This window comes from Siniperca chuatsi, linkage group LG5 (assembly GCF_020085105.1).
Source record: "Siniperca chuatsi isolate FFG_IHB_CAS linkage group LG5, ASM2008510v1, whole genome shotgun sequence".
NCBI classification, from domain to species: domain Eukaryota; kingdom Metazoa; phylum Chordata; class Actinopteri; order Centrarchiformes; family Sinipercidae; genus Siniperca; species Siniperca chuatsi.
In genome coordinates, this window is record NC_058046.1 from 27,676,245 (window position 1) to 27,697,931 (window position 21,687).

Consider the following 21,687-nt stretch of genomic DNA (forward strand, 5'->3'; position numbering starts at 1 on the left):
GTCTCGCGACCCGAGCAGAGCTTATATAAGTGACGCTGACGTCACCCGAGGGTCAGTTGGAGCCTCCACCTGTTGGCCGACAGTTAGTATTTAAACCAAACGGTTTTGCGCATCGTGAAAAGTGGCGGGTTTTGCTGATGTTTCCCTCGTCTGGTCTTTTTGCTGATATAAATTGTCCTTTCTCAAAACGTGGGCTTTGTGAGCGGCCTCACTGTTTGTACAAACATGCCACAGAACTGCGGGATATGTTTGGTGCCTCGTATAAATCACCGATAGTTGACTTTGCAGGTCAGTGTTTTGAGGTATGCTACAATTGCATTAGCTTGTAGTCTTGCCTGTTAAAAGTTTTTAATTGCATATAACGTTAGGTTTTTTTTTTTAAGAGAAAGTGTAACTTTTGAGTAAAGTGATTTAAATAATTTCAAAATGTCGACTGAGCTATAGCAGCTTCACTTTTCAACAAAAATTCTTGACTGCCTCCAATGTGTTTTGCATTCAAATAAGGATTAAAAACCTACCTAAAGTTAGAAGGTATCACACTTTATCTGAGAATAACTTAGCTACCTTTTTGTCTTGATCCCTGTAATTTTATAATAAATTGTTATATTAAAATTAAGCACATTTGTGGGTCCATTATTGTCAAGGCAGGGAAGGAAAATCTGTGGTTTTATAACCATTCTTGAGTCATTATTGGTTCTTTGCTCTACAATCACTTGAATTCAAAATACTTTATGCATCCTTCAAGGGGCAATTTGCGGTAAGCTACTTTTCAAACATAAAAGTACACAAAAATGCACAAATAATTAATACAGATGCTTAAAAGCAATCTAAAAACACAAATTATAGTAGTGTAAAGATGTTTGGTCCTGCACACAGCCACAGCTTATTTATATTTAACCCAGTCTCACCTTGTATTATTTTCCACCATATCACTAATGCATCCTGTTTCATATTCCTTTTGAACAGGAGTCCACAATGGCTATCCGCATGCTGCCTGTGGAGCACGAGTTAATGATGAGACTAAAGATGACTGCCTCCAGGAGCTGGAGCGGATCAACAAGGAGATTGAAACTGTAAGGCACGAAGTGGAGCAGGAGCAAAGGCGACTGTCACGCTACCAGACTGTACAGGCAGGCAGCAGAAACACTGAGCCTAATTCCTCTGTTCCAAAGTCTGAGACTGCAGGTAAAAATACAGACAGAGGTTCTTGTGAACTGTCTAAAAGCACAAACTTTACTAAAACGTACTCCCGAGCAAGGAAGTACGTGGTTGACAACTCAAAACCAAGGACTGATTTGGAGTACGACCCTCTGTCCAACTTCTCTGCTGGCTTGCGGTCTTACAGCTCATCAGGTAAAGAGCAAAAAGTGAAAAACGGACAAGGTTTGAAAAGGGCAAGAAACGCTGTACCTTGTGACCAAAAGAAGCCAGTCAAATATCAGGATCAGCCACTTGATGACTCAAATGAAGACAGCGTCCTGATTATTGACGTTCCTCCCTTGCCTGACAAAAAGAGAAGGCGAGCTCAGAAACCTGTTGATTCTCTTGCTGGCAAATCCCTCCAGGATAAACTAGAGGAATTGAAGGAGGTCAAAACAGCGCCTATTTTACTTGATTCTCCACTGCTGCACCTTGCAAAAGCTGAGACATCTCCACCTGCATCAGCGGTAGAAGAAAATAGAGTTTATAGTGATTGCGGTGTTGAAAACGATCAAGGGCCATCTAATCTTTATGAGAACAAAGAATGGAAAAATATACCCGTTGATGGGAGTGTAATTGACTTCACTGAATGTTTAGAAGACCTGGCGACTGAAAGTCAGAAAATTACTCACTTTCAGGCCGCTGAAACAGTAGTGGAGAAAAGTCCTGAACCTGCAAGTCCTCCTGCCGTTACAGACAGGCAAGATCAAAACTGGAACAATCTGGTGGTGGAAAAGGAAGAAAACAAGTTTCAGGTTGAATTGCCTCAGTGTGAGCTGCCCCATAGTGTTGAGAAAATGAATCCACTGCAGCCACATCATTTCCCACCAAAGAATTCACTTTTTTATAAAGCGCCAGCTGCTAACTCAGACTCACCGTGCAGGCAACACACCAAGCAAGCCCAGACAACAGAGCAGCCAGCTCAGAACAGAGTTAGTAATCAGTGGTCTTCCACAAAATGTGTACCATCAGTGCTGCCACACAGCCAGAAAACATCAAGCAAAATGCCAGGACAGATGCAGGGTAAAGCTACGCCACCCGAGAGCTACCTGGGGCCGGCAGAACCAGCTTCAGGCAGCAGCCAAGGTCAGGCTCGGCACAATTCATCAGCATCGAGTTTGACAAACAGAGATGAATCGTCATCCGCATCAGCTGGGCCGCTTTTGGTGAAAGCGGATACTGAGGAGTTTATAATCATTGATTCCACCTCTGATGATGAAGATGAGCTCAACTATTCAGAAGTGGAGCTGTCTGACAGTGACCCAATGGAGGAATGCTACAGGATCTTCATGGAGGCAAACAACGAGCAGGATAAGGGAAATGAAGAGCAGCCCGATGTATCTGTAAGTATGCTGTAGAGAACTCAAGATCCAAGATGAAGAAATGTCTTTAATGGTGTAAAGATCTTTTCCCTTACCTTTTTGTCATTTTTAGGTTGGAGCTATGGATGTGGAGAAGCCGGAGTTAAACATCAAAGCCCAAGCATCGTCAGGAAAGAAGAGGGTGGCTCATGAAGCCAAACATACAGAGGTACATTATGAATTAAAATGTAAAACTACAAAATTCTGTAAAAATCTAACAATATTACACAAATATTGTACACTGGGGCACTACCCCCAAAATTATAATTTTAAGTATATTTATTTTGATTTACCTGCTCCGTTCAGCAGCCGGTGGCTAAGAGCAGACCTCAGCCCCAGGTGCTGGTCCCCCTACGTGGCCCTGTGGTGTCAGGATTTTCCTCCCAGCCCTCTATCACCTCCAAGATCCAGCAGGTACAGCAGAGAGCCTCCATGCTGACTGCTTCAGTTAAAGGTAGTCAGGCTTTTGTTTCCTCCACCTGTCAGAGGAAGCCAGAGACCCAGAGTGCTCCTTCTCCTTCGACTCAAACCCCTGAAAACCTGCAGCCTGCGCCTGTGCAAAATGGTAAGCATCTGTTGGCTGCAGTGGACAAGATTTATTAGGATCTTGTTTTTTTTTTTAAATTAAATTTACCATTTGAAATGTCAACATCAAATAATGTCCAAATACAAAAGTAAAATATAATGTGGAAAAAAACAATGCACTTCATTGTCTAATACAACAGTTGACTCCTTTAATTCACTTTAAATGTTATTACCTTTGTGTCATCACATCTGTTGACATTTTACCAGTAAGACATCTTGAGACCTGCCCTGTTATTCATATATGTAGTTCAAGCAGCATTTATTTCATGTTCTTATATGTAAAACTTTAAATAGAACTTCTTCTTGTGGTGTATTTTAGTAGCTTTGCCTGATATCATATCTGCATGTGTGTTTTTGTCTTATTCCGCAGCTTACTACAACTACATACCTTTGGGACCTGCTGTGATCGAAGTGGGCAACAACTTGCACTTGATCCTCCCAGAGGGCACCTTCCCTCTGCCTGTCACTTCCAGCTCCAGCCAAGTTACTTCAGTGCTAACCCCAATCAGTCAAGTGCATATGAACGCTGTCGCCGTTAAACAAACCTACCACTCGCCTGCAGTTACCCCTGTGCAAAGATACCGCACAACAGCACCTGTGCTCATTCCTGCGCCGGCACGTAAACCTTCACTAACCTCTGCCTTTGCGTTGGCACATTCAAATCCAGCCGTTTCCACTCCTCAAGCTGCTGTCCATGCTACTGTTAAGGTGAGAAGTGAAAAGCAGCCTTTGTTGGGGCCATTTTCAAAGACTTGAACTAAACATGTGTCTGGTGTGAGTTAGACATGTTTCATCTGTTAAATAATAATAATAATGAATATACTTTTAGCCAGTGCCTACTAAACGTAAATTGAAGCAGCAGTGTGAGGCCGCCAAAGACAAAGTGCCCCATGACATCCGACAGCGATATATCAACATGTTTACAGAGGAGTTCCTCAAAACAACAGCCAATGTTAACGATGCCTTTGAAAAGGTGAGCTTGTGCCACTTAAATTTGTCCTCCCTGACAAACTACGGTCTAGATATTAATTTCTGTCCCTGTTATTGTTGATAGGCTCTTGCTGAAGAGAGGACTGTGTATAATCGCAGTGTGAACAAACTCAAGTATCTGAGTGTTGCAGTGAATGCACTGAAGAGGCTGAAGAACCAAAGTGCTGTTGCTGCTAAAGGTGAGAATCTCTGGAAAACCAATATGAGATGCTCCTAAAAGATTATTAGTTATATTTAATTGATTTTATTTATTATTTTGGTGCAGATGAAAATGACGTCAACAGCCAAAGATTCAAAGGCAACATTCCACTTAACCTGAAGAAGTTTAAAGGAAACGGTGAGAATTAGTTTCCTTTTGAATGCATTTGTCATTTCATTCAAATATTTTAACAGCTTCTCAGTGAATTAATTTTTCCAGCAGATGATATGGCATTGTATGAAAGTTTGAATGACTACATTTTGACTGAGGGAAGGCTGATTGAGAGCAACTATCCTGTCCAGCACCCAGAGAAACCTGGTTGTGCTGTTCTTTTTGCGGACAATAAGAAATGCAACACAGACCGTAAGAGAAAACATCATACTCCATTTCAAACTCCCTGAAAAGACAATTTGATGCTATTCTCATATTAAATCACTAGAGGGCACACTTAACCTGTGCTGTACTTGTAATGACGACTTCTTTTCTCTGCACATTTAACTCTGGTGATGTGCTTTTTCTGTTTTGTTGGTTAAAGCCCTCAAGAGGATCTGCTGTCGATGTGGGGCTACGTACTCTGTGAGTCAAACGGGCAAACACACCCGCAAGGACGAGTGTAATTACCACTATGGGAAAGGAGTTAAGAATAAAGGTGAGTATACCATAGCTCTATGCTTTAAAAACATCCCAAATGTTTGCTACACAGCTTACACCATCAGAGCATTGTGTAAATGTTTAAACTGTTAACAGTGCCGGGTGGAGTGGAGACCCGCTACAGTTGCTGTGAGGGAGTCATGGGAGCACCTGGATGTCAGGTGTTTAAGGTAGGAAAAGACAGAGCGAGAGATTATTCCGTAACTTGATTCTCTTGTCTGATTCTCAGCGGGTAAATGTCTGATTGATTCTTTCTTTTTATTTATATTTGTCTTTTCTTCCTCAGTTGCATGTCCATGATTCCCTCAGCCTGGATGGGTTTGTGTCGACCGTCCCCAGACATCCCTCAGATACGAGCTGTCCTGGTGTCTACTCCTTGGATTGTGAAATGGTGATGTCAGCTTTTTTTGAGGGGCTCTGTTTTTATAATCTTCTTCACGATGGGCACCAAAGCCCAACTCATTTGTGGTAGTTTGTGTTAGAATCCACGATTTTAAAACAGGGTGATACACCCTGATGTGCACATGTGGCTGATGTCAAAACAAACATTAATCAGTGGGTCTGTGGATGGAGTTAAAAAGATTTGGGATGTCGGATATTTAGCCTCGAGTCTGCAGTGAAAACAATGTATACTGTGTTAATTTTTGTCTTAATAGTGTTATACCATTCATGGTCTGGAGCTGTCCAGAGTGACGGTTGTCAACTCTAGTCTGCAAGTCGTCTACGACACCTTCGTCAGACCTAATAATGAGGTCATCGACTATAACACCAGGTAATGTGATTAGATACTTGGCTGTTTTTTTTTTTAGCCCAAATATGCTCTGTACACCTATTAAACTCTACCCCCCCCCCCTCCTGGAAATAACCTGAAACTGGTATTTAAGCACTTGCTCTGTGTCTTAAATGAGAATTTAGAGAGGAAATATAGGAAAACCCAGTTCAAGCAAATTGTCCTGCAACTAGCTGAAAGGCACTGGAGCTTTGCACTACAATATAACAGATATATGTCCTATGAGCATTACTAAAGAAGGAAATGATACAACTACTGTATTAATGTATTTTTAATTGGCCAACTGCTCTATCGATAGCCTGTGTGACACTTCACTTGTCAAGGTTTTCAGGCATCAGTGAGGAAGATGTGAAGGGTAACCACACCTCCCTCAGAGAGGTGCAGGAGACCTTATTGAGCTTCATCAGTGCCGACACCATTCTGATTGGACACGGCCTGGAAACAGACCTCTGTGCCCTGAAGGTGACTACTATAAGCTTTTTCCAATATTATTTGTTTTGCATAGATCCTTTCACAACATATATCAGATGCAATCCTGGCTGATCTGTGATTATAAACAAGCCCAGGATTTTCAAAACCAAGCTGTGAGCATGTTTGCATAAAATAAGAGGTTTGAAACAAAAAGCCCGTCATGTTCAACATGGCCGCCTGCTAAGTTCTAAACACAATTTTTCTGTAATAGAGGAGGTGTAGAGGGTGTTGATAAACCAATGTAAACACCTCATGAGAAAAGTACAAACTCGGAATTAACTTGACAAACACGAACACTGCTACAAATATAGGTCATAGATGGTTGAATGCCAAGTAGCAGCTTTTCTCAGCTATTAAAGGGGTTTGGCAAGTAGGATTTTTTTTTTTTTTTTTTTTTTAAAGCAACATAAGAAAACTTAAGCTATAAAAATACTGTGTAGTATGTCAAGGGAAACGGTCTCATAAATCATGACATTATGTCAGACACATAACTGCATTGACCAAGAGGAAGTGTGGTCACATGTTGAACAGGTATATAAAGGACATAAGTGTTTAACAAATGCTAGCTGGCATTCAACATTAAAGACCCACTTTGGTAGCAGTGTTAGCTATGCTGGTTTAGATTATTCAAAGTCTATGGTACTTTTTCATCAGTTATATTTTTCTAAACCATTACACAACTGGTTTGATTTTGAGTTACCATCTTAAAGTGAATCAAAAGTGGGACTAGAAGGTCACACTTCAGGTGAAAATGAGTCATTTTGGGCCCCACACCTGGTGTGCCATGCCGTTGATGGATGAATTTTGGTTTTCGCCTGTACCTCTTCTTTATGATGTAATTTTCACTTTTCCAAAGACGCTACCCCCAGTAATAAGAGCTTCAGATATCTTCCTCTTTACTGTAGTTGCTCCATGGGAAGGTTGTGGACACATCAGTGGTCTTCCCCCACCGTCTGGGCCCCCCTCACAAGCTGACCCTCAACAACCTCACTGCTGAATACCTCAGGAGGATCATCCAAGAGAGTGGTGGGTTCATCAGGGATACCTACAGCCACCGTACAAGCGTTTTGTTTTGAATGTCCATTAAGTTTAAATTCCACCATACATCTGAAACAAAATCTAAATTCAAATAAAGAAATAGATCCTAATCAGACTATACAATTTAAGTGTAAAGACCACCAAAACGTGTGTATTTGGAACAATGTAATGGATTTATAGCTATGGCATGTTTTGTCATGTTTGTGTACATTTGTTTAAATATACTGTATTAATGTTTCTCCCAGTTTGTGGCCACGACACTGCAGAAGATGCTGCTGCCTGCATGGAGCTTATGTTATGGAAGGTTAAAGAAGATGGAAAACTGAAAAAATGATGGAAATAAAACATAATCTACACACTGGTCATACATGGGGAAAGAAAGATGCTGTTATGCAAATTTGAATGTCACATTTATTTGTATGAAGCTCTGTTCTGATGACATGGGAGGGCTGTTTATTTTTTTAGTTTAATTACATCACTTGATTTATGTTAATATTTTCTGCATGTTAAATTTTTATTTGCAGCCCATGTGTCTATGCCTGTAAATATTTGTGATCGCACTGTTGTGTGCTGAGAAAACATGAAGGGGTGGGGTATTATCCAAGTAAAGGCACATAATGAAATCCCCTCTTTGTGTGTGTGTGTGTTTTTTTTTGTGTTTTTTTTCTCCCCCTCACATTCCACCAGCCAATGAACATTCAGCTTTTAATGGGAAATTGGCCTCAGGTGCAGTTATGCAAAATAGCACACACCTGTCAGCAATTAAATTAATTACTGGTGATACATGAAGGAGCAAACAATGATGTCCACATTGATGAAATACATTGTATTTGTCTATGTAGAGGTTTTTACCTCAGTTTTCAGGCTGGGCTTACTGAACCTGACGTTATGGTGACAAAACAAGTGAAACAAATACCACAACAAAATAGTTGCTCCCCTTTATCATGCACATGACTGCTCAAACAAAACAGGAGTTTCACAGCAATACTGGATTGCTCGTCTCAAGCCAGTAATTGTCACACAATCCAGACCAACACCCATCAGTTCTTTACCGACTACATTTCAATTCAGTCAGTTACTCTGCCTTTTTCTTTGTCTTTCCCTTTCTTCCACAGCACCTCCGGAAGCAGAAACTGCAGGTCTTGATGAAGAGGAGTATGAGGAACAGAACGATTGCGAGGAGGAAGGCCACAACATCCAGGCTGTGATACTCGTACCAGGTGAGCTCGTGGGCCTGGACCCTCAGGTGCTTGGCCCCTTTGTTTCTCATGGTGAACTCGATCCAGAATACTGCCTCATCCCGAGGACTCATTGGTCTGTCGTGGTGAATACTGGACAGCTGCATGGCATTCTCCTTGTACCTGTGAATGTGGATATGCAGGGGTGAAAATGTGGATTAATACATTATGTATTATACTTTAGTTATTATACTTTGCCTTACCAAGAATGGGGATAAAAAGTGTTGATTATTTGTTTCATGTATTTTAAAACTTAAATCTCCAACAGGAAAGCCAACATATGAGGCCATCCAGTGGTCTTTGTGACCTTAAAACTCTGTGGTGGTAATACAACTCTGTCATACTACATCAGATAATGGCTCCTTTATGGCGTGTTATCAAACTTGCTTCTGTATTATTAATGTGAACTTTCCATAAAGGCAAAATGGAAACACAATACCTCTTTTAATACCCTAAAACAGGGAGTTTGGTAAGAGAACTTACGATTTCTCATTGATGACAGCATTGACTGCATCTCTAAGTTCCTCAGTGTTCATGAAGTTCAAGTCTGCGATAATTGCAGCTCCCTTATCCTTAATGTGGATCATGTTGTCTGGCTGGTCAGCGAACATGGGGATGCCCACCATGGGAACACCGTGGTAGATGGCCTCATAAATCCCATTTGTGCCACCATGCGTGATGAAAGCTCTGGTCTTGGGGTGACCTGATAGGGTACCAAAAATCATGAAACACTCACGAAAAACTCTATGATGTAACTACTATAAACACATACTGAACATTGGTATAGGCTTGTGAGTGGAAGCTGGCTAGATCAAAGCCCGTCGAGGTTTTGGAAAAACTGCAGAAAACAACGATAACATGCATGAGTCCCTACCTCAAGGATTTGTACTGAAGTGCCTTTTAGTGCACCTTTTAGCCACTCATTGTTGGTCGAAGCCAAGCATAAGCTGTGTCTGAATTACATACTGCTTACTAAATCTTAGCAGGTTTTTGAGTATGTATTTAAAAGTGGGAAAGAAAGTATACTCAAAACAATCATTATGTATACTTAACAACCCTTGATCTTCGAGTGTGCTGTTGATGGGCACTGTTGTCCCACAATACAATGCACAAAGTAAATGAAGGAAATGCTTACAGTTTGAAAAAGTTCAAACTAATTGTGGATGGTGGTGAAACGGCTCCAGGCACAGTTTAGAAAACAAAAAATAACAATTACATTTTTTGGAAAAACATATGACGCCACAAGTCATATGTTTTCCCGTTAGTAAAAAATGTTAGATAAGGGGTTTCTTTTGTATATTAACTGCAAAAACAGTATGCTATAAAGATGAGTCAGTAATATATGTGATTAGTATGGAATTGGGACACAACTAAGTGCAATTTTGAGGTACTTGACTTGAGTATTCACATTTTATGCTGCTTTATATTTGTACTCTACATTTCAGTGGGAAATATTGTACTTTTTTACTTCACTACAGTTATCTGATATCTTTAGTTAGTAGTTCTTTTACAGATTCTGATTAATAATACAAAAGATAATCACTAAATAAATTATGATGTACTATTATAGGATAAGTTAAGACCTGATCCCCAGTGGGAAATTCACAAGCTACCCAGCAGTATATAATGTAATTGAAATTAGCCCCGCTTTTAACAACTGCAATGTATTAATGCATCCAATAATTATAGACCAATAATATACATTATTCTGAAATGGGACATCCTTGATAATAATGAAGTACTTAATGAGTACTTTTGCTGTTATATTTTAATGCTAATACTTTTGTACTTTTTAAATTTTGAATGCATGACTTTTACTTTTAACTGAGTATTTCTAAACTGTGGTATTGTTATGTTTACTTAAGTAAAAGATGTCATTACTACTTCCACCACTGCTGTGTTTCTCGTGTTATGTCCCTTGAGAATTTTGTATTGTCAAACTAAATAATGAAAAAATAACAATGTGGTGGATACCCTATTTCATTTAAAAGTAAAAATCTTGAAGATTACTGTCTTGAAGGCGTGTTCGGTAGCTTTATAAAAGTTTTGCTTACCCAGCAGGTCATTCTGAGGGATCCAGTTATATAGTCTGGTGTTGGCACCCAGAGTCTCTGGTTTTTCTCCACTGTATCTCCACAGCACCTTTTTTAAACAATGGTAAAAAGACTTTTAGACTAACACAGCCCTAATTTTATGTCATAATATACTGCAGTACATTTACAACACGCTGAAAGCAGCTAGAGTGAACTCTTTTAAAGAAACCCAGACTCAACCCTTCTGATGTAAAGCAGTGTGCTGTCTTCATTCTACTTTCTGCAAATCTCCACCAGAGCAACCTTCTTCACTCCTACCAGTCTGGTTTCAAGGCCACTCAACTGAGACTGCCCTCCTTGCCGTCGAAGAGGAACTCCACACTGCTAGAGCAGCCTCCCTCTCTTCTGTCATCATCCTGCTAGACCTCTCAGCAGCAGTTGACACAGTGAACCACAAGATTCTCCTCTCCATCCTCAGAGTCTCAGGCTCTGCACTCTCCCTGTTCATATCCTACCTCAAGGGTTGCACTTACAGGGTAACTTGGAGAGAATCTGTGTCTGAACCTTGTAGTCTCACTACTGGGGTCCCTCAGGGTTCTGTTTTGGGTCCCCTCCTCTTTTCTCTTTATACCAAGTCACTGACTCTGTTATTCACTCTTTTCCCTGGTCTGAAACCCAGGTGGAAGCACAAATCCCTATGTGTCTGGCTGACATCTCTCAGTGGATGTCTGCACACCACCTGAAGCTCTATTTCGACCAGACAGAGCTGCTCTTCCTTCCAGGGAAGGCATCTCCCATCCATGACCTCTCCATTACCAATAAGAACTCTGTGGTGTCCCCGGTTTGGACTGCAAGGATAGGGTGTGAGACTGGATGACCAGCTGTCCTACGCTGCCAACATTGCTGAGACAACCCGCTACTGCAGATTAATTCTCCACAACATCAGGAGGATATGTCTGTTCCTCACCCAGGAAGACGGCGCAGGTTCTGGTCCAGGCTCTTGTCATCTCACGCCTAGACTACTGCAACTCGCTCCTGGTTTGTGTGCCTGCATGTGCCATCCGACCTCTGCAGCTCATCCAGAATGTAGCATCCTGCGTGGACCCCAGCCCATCCACTACGCTCTGCTACTGCCAATCTGCTTGCTACTCCCTTACTACGAGAGGGGTCCAGCTACCGCTCAACAAAATCATGAGTTGCTTGTTTGCTGTCTTGGCTCCACAATGGTGGAACGAGCTCCCCATTGACATCAGCACAGCAGAAACTCTAAACATCTTCTGTCGCAGACTGAAAACTTATTGTTCAGACTGTACCATAGCCCATTTAAAAAATAATAAATTAATAAACAACAACTTCTTCTCTATCTCTTGTTTCTAAATGTAGTTCTTGAAGCAGTTCAGCATATCTGATGAAGTTGATGTCCTTGCATGATTCTGGCAATTTTTGGGTTGAAACCTCATGGTTGAAAGCACTTATTGTAAGTCGCTTTTGTATAAAAGCATAAGCTAAATAAATGTTACGTAAAAAACAAAGTATTTTAAAACAGAACTAAAATACTTTTTATTTTAAAAAAAAAGGTCAATCTTTGGTGATTAACTTGTGGTTTTAAGTAATCTAGCCAACATGATTTGGTACCATCATTTATATTTGAAAAACCCATATCCACCCTTCCAATCAAATCTTCTTCATTGATATTTTTTACACTTTTGATTGTTTTTTCCTTGCCTTGCGTCCTGCCCCAATATCCTGATTCAACTGGAAAAAATACCATGTTGTTACAACTTTATTACCATGTATTACCATTACCTGCAAATCACGTGTTAGTGCTGACCTCCTACCTTAGCAACATTGGATTAACTTTCAACCCTGCAGGGAAGTGTTGGTTTCATTGAATGCCGATGTGGTATGAAAATTTATTTGAGACTTGAAACTTGCTCCAGATAGGAATCCATCACAGTTGACATTTTGTTACCTTTTGTTTTTGTTAGTTACATAGCATCACCTGATAATGCAGTTTCAAGCAGCGACTTTTTAAAAAGTTGTCGCATGCAAGGATTTCTGACAGTCACCAGTCAAATAGCATTACATTCACTAACTACATCGTTGGAAAATCCATCCTAAAAAGCCTCCTTGAGTTTTTTTTAAAATAGTCCTTGCTTGCATCTGCTTTGCCATGTGACGAGGGTGTAACACAACCATTACAACTGCATTTAGAGGTCATTCAACTGAATTCCAGTTGGCACAAAGATTGTCCTCTGACCTTTTGTGGGATCTGAGCGAGGGCTGATGCTATCATGTTTCCCTTCTCTTTGGTGATGTTCTTGATGACTGATCCCAATGTGAAGACCACGATGCCAGCGTCTCCAGAACTCTGCACAAACTCTTCCATATCCTGCAAGAAGAGTAACATTATCTCAATGCGAACCAACCAGCATTTTCTTTTCTTTCCAGAGCATTTTAATGGCTTGTTCTCCATTGTTTAAATCAGGATTGGAATACTGTGGAGGTGTAATGAAAGATTAATAGGCCTGTCATAGTGTAGACAGCCCTACCTCTGGTAAAGGTTTAGCAGGTCTGCAGTGGATCCCACCAACAAATTTGAAGTTAGGAAGGAAAGGACGAGGGAAATCAAAATCCCAGTAGGTTCGCATCAACCAGACGTCTGCTCTACCCATCATCTTGCAGGCACTGGTGGGTGTTCCTATCACAATGCAAAAGTAATGGATGACAGCCGCCCTTTGCAAAGTATCACCAATACTTAAGTTGAGATAGCTAATTTAAAAATTCTATTTACTTAAAATATCAAATTGTTGACAACAGTGATTGGATATAAATGCATTGCAATTAATCCAAAGAAATGAAATAATTGGACTTTATGTGGTCCATAAAAATGTGTTGTTACGCAGTGGTTCTTGTAGCTGAGTTACTCACCTTTGACTTCGGAGTAATATTTATCTAGTTCTTTCCAATAAATGTTATCCAGCAAGATATCCTGCACTGCGTAGTAGAGGAAGCTCCACACTCTCTCTGAGAAGTCCATCTTGTCAGTCAGTTTGCTCATAGCGCCGGGGACAAAGGAAGGTGGAGCGGGTAGCTGACCACACTGTCTCTCCCAGTTATTGGCTATGGAAAAGCGCAGGGAGAAGACCAGGGGGATGCCCAAAATCTCTGCTGCTAAGTCACTGCCGGGGTAGATGGGATCAGCCAGGAGAAGGTCATATTGTCCCTCCTTCAGCCTCTTCATGATGGTTTCTGATTTCAGCACACCGTCCAAAAACGTCAAAGAATTCTGCAGGCTGACCTTCATCAGAGCCACGAATCTGATGTAAATCTGCAAGTAGCTCACATGATCCATTTCATACATGGAGAAGTGAAGGAACTCTTCCATGAACTCCTCAATGACCTCCATTGAGACGGAGACGTTGAAGGGTTCGTAGCGAAAGCGGGAAGGCTCACTGGTGTTCATGAACATTGACGCACTCGGGACCAGAACCGTCACCTGGTGTCCCCTGTCGATCAGCGTCTCCAGCACAGGCTTCATGTTAATCCAGTGGCTGCCTTCAGTGTACCACACCAAAATGTTCCCTCCATTAACGCTCCATGTCATACAAAGTACCAGCAGGACACAAACAGAGAGACGCTGCCCAAGCTTCATGGTGCCTGTTTGTCAGGAGGAAAGCTGGTTGTGGCCTGATCCTTTTTCAAAGGTGCTCCTAGAAAAATAATCATTAACTAAACAAGGCTGTACTCTGCTCGTAGTTCCTCTTTGTGCTGTATGACACATTAGATAACGGACCCACCCCAAGCAAGTGGTTAGAGGTAAAAGTTAGTGGCTGTAAAGTTTTAAGTCAGTATTAAAAAAAACAAGAATAATCTTTAACCTGTACTTGAAATCCACAAACAGAAAGTAAAACAGACTTCAGATGCCCAGATTGTAGTTAGTTGTGGAGAGATGGAGTAAAATGACACAAAAGGATAATGAGTTCCTCTAAATGGTCTTGGACACACTTGCATAATCTGAGGAAGTTGTGCATGCATGTGGGTGCTTGTGCAAGAGTTTAAAGGACTATATTTTGACTGAGTAAAGTCTGATTGAGAGCAACTGTCCTGTCCACCACCCACTGAAACCTGATTGTGCTGTTCTTTTTGTTGACAATAAGAGAGGCAACACAGGCTGTGAAAACATCATACTCCAGTGATAAGACAATTTGATGCTATTTTCATATTACATCACTAGAGGGCACACTTGCCAGGTGGAGTGGAGACCCACTACAGTTGCTGTGAGGGAGTCATGGGAGCACCTGGATGTCAGGTGTTTTAAGGTAGGAAAAGACAGAGCGAGAGATTATTCCATAACTTGATTCTCTTGTAAGACCTCCTCAAATGTGCCAGCGGGTAAATGTCTGATTGATTCTTTTTATTTATATTTTTTTTGTCTCTTCTTCCTTAGTTGCATCTTCATGTTGAGCACCAAACCCCCACTAAATTCATTTGTGGTAGTTTTGTTAGAATCCATGATTTAAAACTGGTGATGTATGACAAATTCTGAGTAACAAAAGTAAAACTCACATGGTTTTTAAAGAAGACAGAATAGCTTGGTTAATTGACAGAATGAAAAATTCTTCACCACCAGATCCTGTTATGTTTTTGTTCCAAAAGGATTACAGTATAGCTTTTCAGCTTTCCCCAATATATTCATCAAACTAATTAAGCAATTAATACCATTAGTTGTAATTTGTTACTATGCAAGCAAGTAAATGTACTTTGCCCCAAAACAGTATTAAGAGTATTATCCAAATAAAGGCACAGAATGAAATCCATTACACCAGCAAGTGAACATTAAGCTTTTAATGGGAAATTGGGCTCAGGTGCAGTTATGCAAATTAGCGCACACCTGTCAGCAACTGAAGTAAATACTGGTGATACATGAAGGAGCAAACAACGATGTCCACATTGATGAAATACATGGTATTTGTCTATGTAGAGGTTTTTACCTCAGTTTTCAGGCTGGGCTTACTGAACCTGACGTTATGGTGACAAAACAAGTGAAACAAATACCACAACAAAATAGTTGCTCCCCTTTATCATGCACATGACTGCTCAAACAAAACAGGTTAGTGTCCAGTATTGCTGTGAAACTCCTGTCTTTTTTTTTGTCCTAATTAGTTGTTTCAAAGTGACAATTACACGTCCCAAGCCAGTAATTATCACACCATCCAGAGCATTGTGGTTACATTAAGTGCTTCAGACCAACAGGACAACCAGTTAAGTTATTTCATTCATCAGTTCTTTACCGACTACATTTCAATTCAGTCAGTTACTCTGCCTTTTTCTTTGTCTTTCCCTTTCTTCCACAGCACCTCCGGAAGCAGAAACTGCAGGTCTTGATGAAGAGGAGTATGAGGAACAGAACGATTGCGAGGAGGAAGGCCACAACATCCAGGCTGTGATACTCGTACCAGGTGAGCTCGTGGGCCTGGACCCTCAGGTGCTTGGCCCCTTTGTTTCTCATGGTGAACTCGATCCAGAATACTGCCTCATCCCGAGGACTCATTGGTCTGTCGTGGTGAATACTGGACAGCCGCATGGCATTCTCCTTGTACCTGTGAATGTGGATATGCAGGGGTGAAAATGTGGATTAATACATTATGTATTTATTATACTTTAGTTATTATTATACTTTGCCTTACCAAGAATGGGGATAAAAAGTGTTGATTATTTGTTTCATGTATTTTAAAACTTAAATCTCCAACAGGAAAGCCAATATATGAGGGGCGGCTGTGGCTCAGGAGGTAGAGCGGGTTCGATCACCCCCTCCTCCTGTCCACAAGTCACATTGTCCTCGGGCAAGATATGAACCCCTAATTGCTCCCCATGGTTGGCCAGCACCCTGCGTGGTAGCTTGCTGCCATCGGTGTGTGAATGAGTGACAAAAACCTTGTAAAGCGCTTTGGATTGAAGCACTATATAAATATAGCCCTGCACCATTTACCAAAAGGCCATCCAGTGGTTTTTTAAATCTCTTTGTGACCTTAAAACTCTGGTGGTAATCGAACAGTCACTGAATCAGATAATGTCTCCTTTTTTTAATGTAAACTCTCGATAAAAGGCAAAATGGCAAGAAAATAATTTCAAAGTACCTTTTTATAATACCCTGAAACAGACGAAGTGCAGATAAGTACAGTAAGAGAACTTACGATTTCTCATTGATGACAGCATTGACTGCATCTCTGAGGTCCTCAGTCTTCATGAAGTTCAAGTTCACTGTAGTTGCAGCTCCCTTATCCTTCATATGGATCATGTTTTCTGGCTGGTCAGCGAACATGGGGATGCCCACCATGGGAACACCGTGGTAGATGGCCTCATAAATCCCATTTGTGCCACCATGGGTGATGAAAGCTCTGGTCTTGGGGTGACCTGATAGGGTACCAAAAATCATGAAACTTACTGCGCATTCAAAAAGTGTTCAGACCCCTTCACTTTCACATTTTGTTATGTTGCACCCTATGCTAAAACAGTTTAAATTATTTTTTTCACTTGTCAACGTATACTCAATACCCCATAAGGACAAACTAAAAACTGGCTTTTAGATATTCTTGCAAGTTTATTAAAAAGAAAAAACAGAAATATCAGACATAAGTATTCAGACCCTTAACTTATTACTTAATAGCAATTACAGCCTTGAGTCTTCTCAAGAGACGTTGTTGCGCAGGCGATAAGCGGTGCCTGGTTTCCTCCAGACATGACGCTTAGAATTGAGGCCATACCGTTAAATCTTGGTTTCATCAGACCAGAGAATATTGTTTCTCACAGTCTGATAGTCCTTTTTAGCTGCTTTTTTTGCAAACTCCAAGCAGGCTTTCATGTGTCTTTCACTGAGGAGAGGCTTCCGCCTGGCCACTCTGCCATAAAGCCCAGATCGGTGGAGTGTTGCAGTGAGGTTTTCTTTCTGGAAGTCTCTCCCATCTCTACACAGGATCTCTGGAGCTCAGCCAGAGAGACCATCAGGTTACCAAAGCCCTTCTCCCCCCTGATTACTCAGTTCGTCCGAGCGGCCAGCTCTATGAAGAGTCCTGGTTGTTCCATGCTTCTTCCATTTAAGAATTATGGAGGCCACTGTGGCCTAGGGAACCTTCAATGAACCTTCCCCAAGATCTGTGCCTCAACAACCCTGTCTCGGAGCCCTACAGGCAGTTCCTTCGACCTCATGGCTTGGTTTTTTGCTCTGATGTTCATTATCAGCTGTGAGACCTTTTTTATATAGACAAGTGCATGCCTTTCCAAATCATGTCCAATCAATGGAATTTACCACAGCTGGACTCCAATCAAGGTGTAGATACATCTCATGGGTGATTAAGAGAAATGGGAGGCACCGGAGTTAAATTTCAAGTGTCATAGCAAAGGGTCTTAATACTTATGTCACTGATATTTCAGTTATTTTCTTTTTAATAAATGTGGAAGGGTGACACAAAAGTATACTCAAAACATTCAATATGTATACTAAACAACCCTTGATTTTTGTATTTTTTGAGTGTACTGTTGGTGGACACTATTGTCCCACAAAGTAATGCACAAAGTAAATAAAGGAAATGCTCACAACTTGGAAAATTAAAACTAATTGTGGATGGTGTGAAAACAAGAAATAAAGATTCCATTTTTGAAAAAACATGTTTGAGTGACAGCAGACGCCTGACATCTCACAAGTATTGTATCATTTCCTAACAGGAAATGTAGGAGAGTTGATTTTTTTTGTTTTAGTTATTTATTTGCAAAAACAGTATACCATGAAGATAAATTCCTAATGTATATGATTAGTCTGTAGTATGGAATTAAGACAGCTATAGTTTGTTGACCTGCTTGCATGGTTAACTTTCACTGGACAAATACCAGTTTATAATAACGCATATTACGAATGTGTAGTGGTTGGAAAATCCCTTGTCTCTGAATTGACGTGCAAACTTCACTATAACGATCTTACTGTGTTTTCTCTCGTATGTCCCTTTTTAAATATTTTTTATTTATATATATATATATATATAATTTTTTTTTTTTTACTGTCAAACTAAATAATGAAAAAAAAAATGTTGTGGATTAATTTCAAAGAAAAAATCTTGAGGCATGTTCAGTAGCTTTTATAAACGTTTTACTTACCCAGCAGGTCATTCTGAGGGATCCAGTCGTATATTCTGGTGTTGGCACCCAGAGTCTCTGGTTTTTCTCCACCGTATCTCCACAGCACCTTTTTTAAACAACGGTAAAACACAATTTTATGTCATAATATACTGCAATGCAGTAAATTTAATAAGAAATGCTAAAATAATAAGGAAAAATAATTCGTATTTTATAACAAAACAGTACGTTTATTTGGAATATGGTCGATCTTTGGTGATTAACTTTAGGTGTACATACAAAATCTATCCAATATGATTTGGTACCGTCGCTTATTTTTGAAAAGCCCATCTTCAACCCTCCCATCAAATCTTCTTAAATTGTATATATATTTTTTTACACTTTTGATTGTTTCTCCTTATGTTATGTTCCAATATCCTGATTCAACGAGAAAAAAATGCCATGTTGTTATAACTTTATAAACCATACTGGCATAATGTTTGCATGTTGTAGTCCATTAACTGCCAATCATGTGTTACTGCTGACTTCCTACCTTTATCATAAGCTGATTAACTTCCAACTCTGCATTGAATGCCAATGTGATATGAAACTTTTGTTTATGTTAGTTACATAGCATTGCTTGCAGTTTCAAGCAGCAACTTTTTGAAAAAAGTGTTGCATGTAAGGACATATGACATTCACCAGTCAAATAGCATTGCATTCACCAACTATGTTGTTGGGAAAATATAACCTAAAAAGCCTCTTAGACTCTATTAACAGGGAGATTATTTAAAATAGCCCTCTCTTGCAACTGCTTTGCCATGTGATGACTAAATGTTTAATTTGATGGATTGCCTATTTTGAGCTAGTTTCGAGTCCCTGCAAGTTGATTTTCAACTGAAAATGAATGGCTGCCTAGTAAGCTGTGAAAATGGTCAACAGAAATGTAAAACTACACAGCAATCTGCAGACAATTGGCTAAAACATGCAAAGCACAAAAATTGTCCTCTGACCTTTTGTGGGATCTGAGCGAGGGCTGAGGCTATCATGTTTCCCTTCTCTTTGGTGATGTTCTTGATCAGTGATCCCAAAGTGAAGACCACGATGCCAGCGTCTCCAGAACTCTGCACAAACTCTTCCATATCCTGCAAGAAGAGTAACATTATCTCAATGCGAACCAACCAGCATTTTCTTTTCTTTCCAGTGCATTTTAATGGCTTGTTCTCCATTGTTTAAGTCAGGATTGGAATACTGTGGAGGTGTAATGAAAGATTAATAGGCCTGTCATAGTGTAGACAGCCCTACCTCTGGTAAAGGTTTAGCAGGTCTGCAGTGGATCCCACCAACAAATTTGAAGTTAGGAAGGAAAGGACGAGGGAAATCAAAATCCCAGTAGGTTCGCATCAACCAGACGTCTGCTCTACCCATCATCTTGCAGGCACTGGTGGGTGTTCCTATCACAATGCAAAAGTAATGGATGACAGCCGCCCTTTGCAAAGTATCACCAATACTTAAGTTGAGATAGCTAATTTAAAAATTCTATTTACTTAAAATATCAAATTGTTGACAACAGTGATTGGATATAAATGCATTGCTATTAATCCAAAGAAATGAAATAATTGGACTTTATGTGGTCCATAAAAAATGTGTTGTTACGCAGTGGTTCTTGTAGCTGAGTTACTCACCTTTGACTTCGGAGTAATATTTATCTAGTTCTTTCCAATAAATGTTATCCAGCAAGATATCCTGCACTGCGTAGTAGAGGAAGCTCCACACTCTCTCTGAGAAGTCCATCTTGTCAGTCAGTTTGCTCATAGCGCCGGGGACAAAGGAAGGTGGAGCGGGTAGCTGACCACACTGTCTCTCCCAGTTATTGGCTATGGAAAAGCGCAGGGAGAAGACCAGGGGGATGCCCAAAATCTCTGCTGCTAAGTCACTGCCGGGGTAGACGGGATCAGCCAGGAGAAGGTCATATTGTCCCTCCTTCAGCCTCTTCATGATGGTTTCTGATTTCAGCACACCGTCCAAAAACGTCAAAGAATTCTGCAGGCTGACCTTCATCAGAGCCACGAATCTGATGTAAATCTGCAAGTAGCTCACATGATCCATTTCATACATGGAGAAGTGAAGGAACTCTTCCATGAACTCCTCAATGACCTCCATTGAGACGGAGACGTTGAAGGGTTCAGTGAGCGAAAGCGGGAAGGCTCACTGGTGTTCATGAACATTGACGCACTCGGGACCAGAACCGTCACCTGGTGTCCCCTGTCGATCAGCGTCTCCAGCACAGGCTTCATGTTAATCCAGTGGCTGCCTTCAGTGTACCACACCAAAATGTTCCCTCCATTAACGCTCCATGTCATACAAAGTACCAGCAGGACACAAACAGAGAGACGCTGCCCAAGCTTCATGGTGCCTGTTTGTCAGGAGGAAAGCTGGCTGTGGCCTGATCCTTTTTCAAAGGTGCTCCTAGAAAAATAATCATTAACTAAACAAGGCTGTACTCTGCTCGTAGTTCCTCTTTGTGCTGTATGACAAATTAGATAACGGACCCACTGCAAGCGAGTGGTTAGAGGTAAAAGTTAGTGGCTGTGAAGTTTTAAGTTAGTATTAAAAAAACAAGAATAATCTTTAACCTGTACTTGAAATCCACAAACAGAAAGTAAAACAGACTTCAGATGCCCAGATTGTAGTTCGCTGTGGAGAGATGGAGTAAAATGACACAAAAGGATAATGAGTTCCTCTAAATGGGCTTGGACACACTTGCATAATCTGAGGAAGTTGTGCATGCATGTGGGTGCTTGTGCAAGAATTTCCCTGCATACCACTGAAATGTAGGAGTGACGTGTTGGTTTTTGTGAGAGGGAGAATGTATGTTTTTTTGCTGTTATAGGTTGTGTTGGGATACTGAGTTAGGATTCAAGTTTTTCTCTGTAATATTTTTAGCCATACTAACCACTACTTTGGTACAGACTAAAATATCTCACCAACTATTGCATGGATTGCCATGAAATTTTGTACA

The 21,687-nt window shown here is 40.6% G+C and overlaps 2 protein-coding genes across 5 annotated transcripts; one reads left to right on the forward strand and one right to left on the reverse strand.

The window, feature by feature from the left end:
• Positions 1-43: 43 nt before the first annotated feature.
• On the forward strand, positions 44-7,912 carry zgc:152968 (uncharacterized protein LOC564848 homolog). 4 transcript variants are annotated; one of them, XM_044195398.1, is made up of 16 exons: positions 44-288; positions 967-2,543; positions 2,635-2,730; positions 2,868-3,126; positions 3,517-3,854; positions 3,976-4,119; positions 4,201-4,315; positions 4,402-4,473; positions 4,555-4,698; positions 4,871-4,984; positions 5,083-5,156; positions 5,273-5,377; positions 5,643-5,758; positions 6,100-6,238; positions 7,153-7,273; positions 7,531-7,912. In XM_044195398.1, the coding sequence occupies exons 1-16, from the start codon at positions 138-140 to the stop codon at positions 7,617-7,619; spliced, it is 3,654 nt and encodes a 1,217-aa protein (XP_044051333.1). In that variant the 5' UTR covers positions 44-137; the 3' UTR covers positions 7,620-7,912. The 4 variants fall into 4 exon arrangements, with proteins under 4 accessions (XP_044051333.1, XP_044051334.1, XP_044051335.1 ...); XM_044195399.1 differs by having other exon boundaries at positions 4,558-4,698; XM_044195400.1 differs by having other exon boundaries at positions 2,871-3,126.
• On the reverse strand, positions 7,679-21,421 carry LOC122875844 (UDP-glucuronosyltransferase 2A2-like). Its single transcript, XM_044195407.1, is given in 8 exon segments — positions 7,679-8,646; positions 9,007-9,226; positions 10,578-10,665; positions 12,817-12,948; positions 13,109-13,257; positions 13,488-14,114; positions 20,351-20,861; positions 20,864-21,421. Coding segments are annotated over 8 exon segments (2,226 nt in total). The 5' UTR covers positions 21,077-21,421; the 3' UTR covers positions 7,679-8,360.
• Positions 21,422-21,687: the final 266 nt, after the last annotated feature.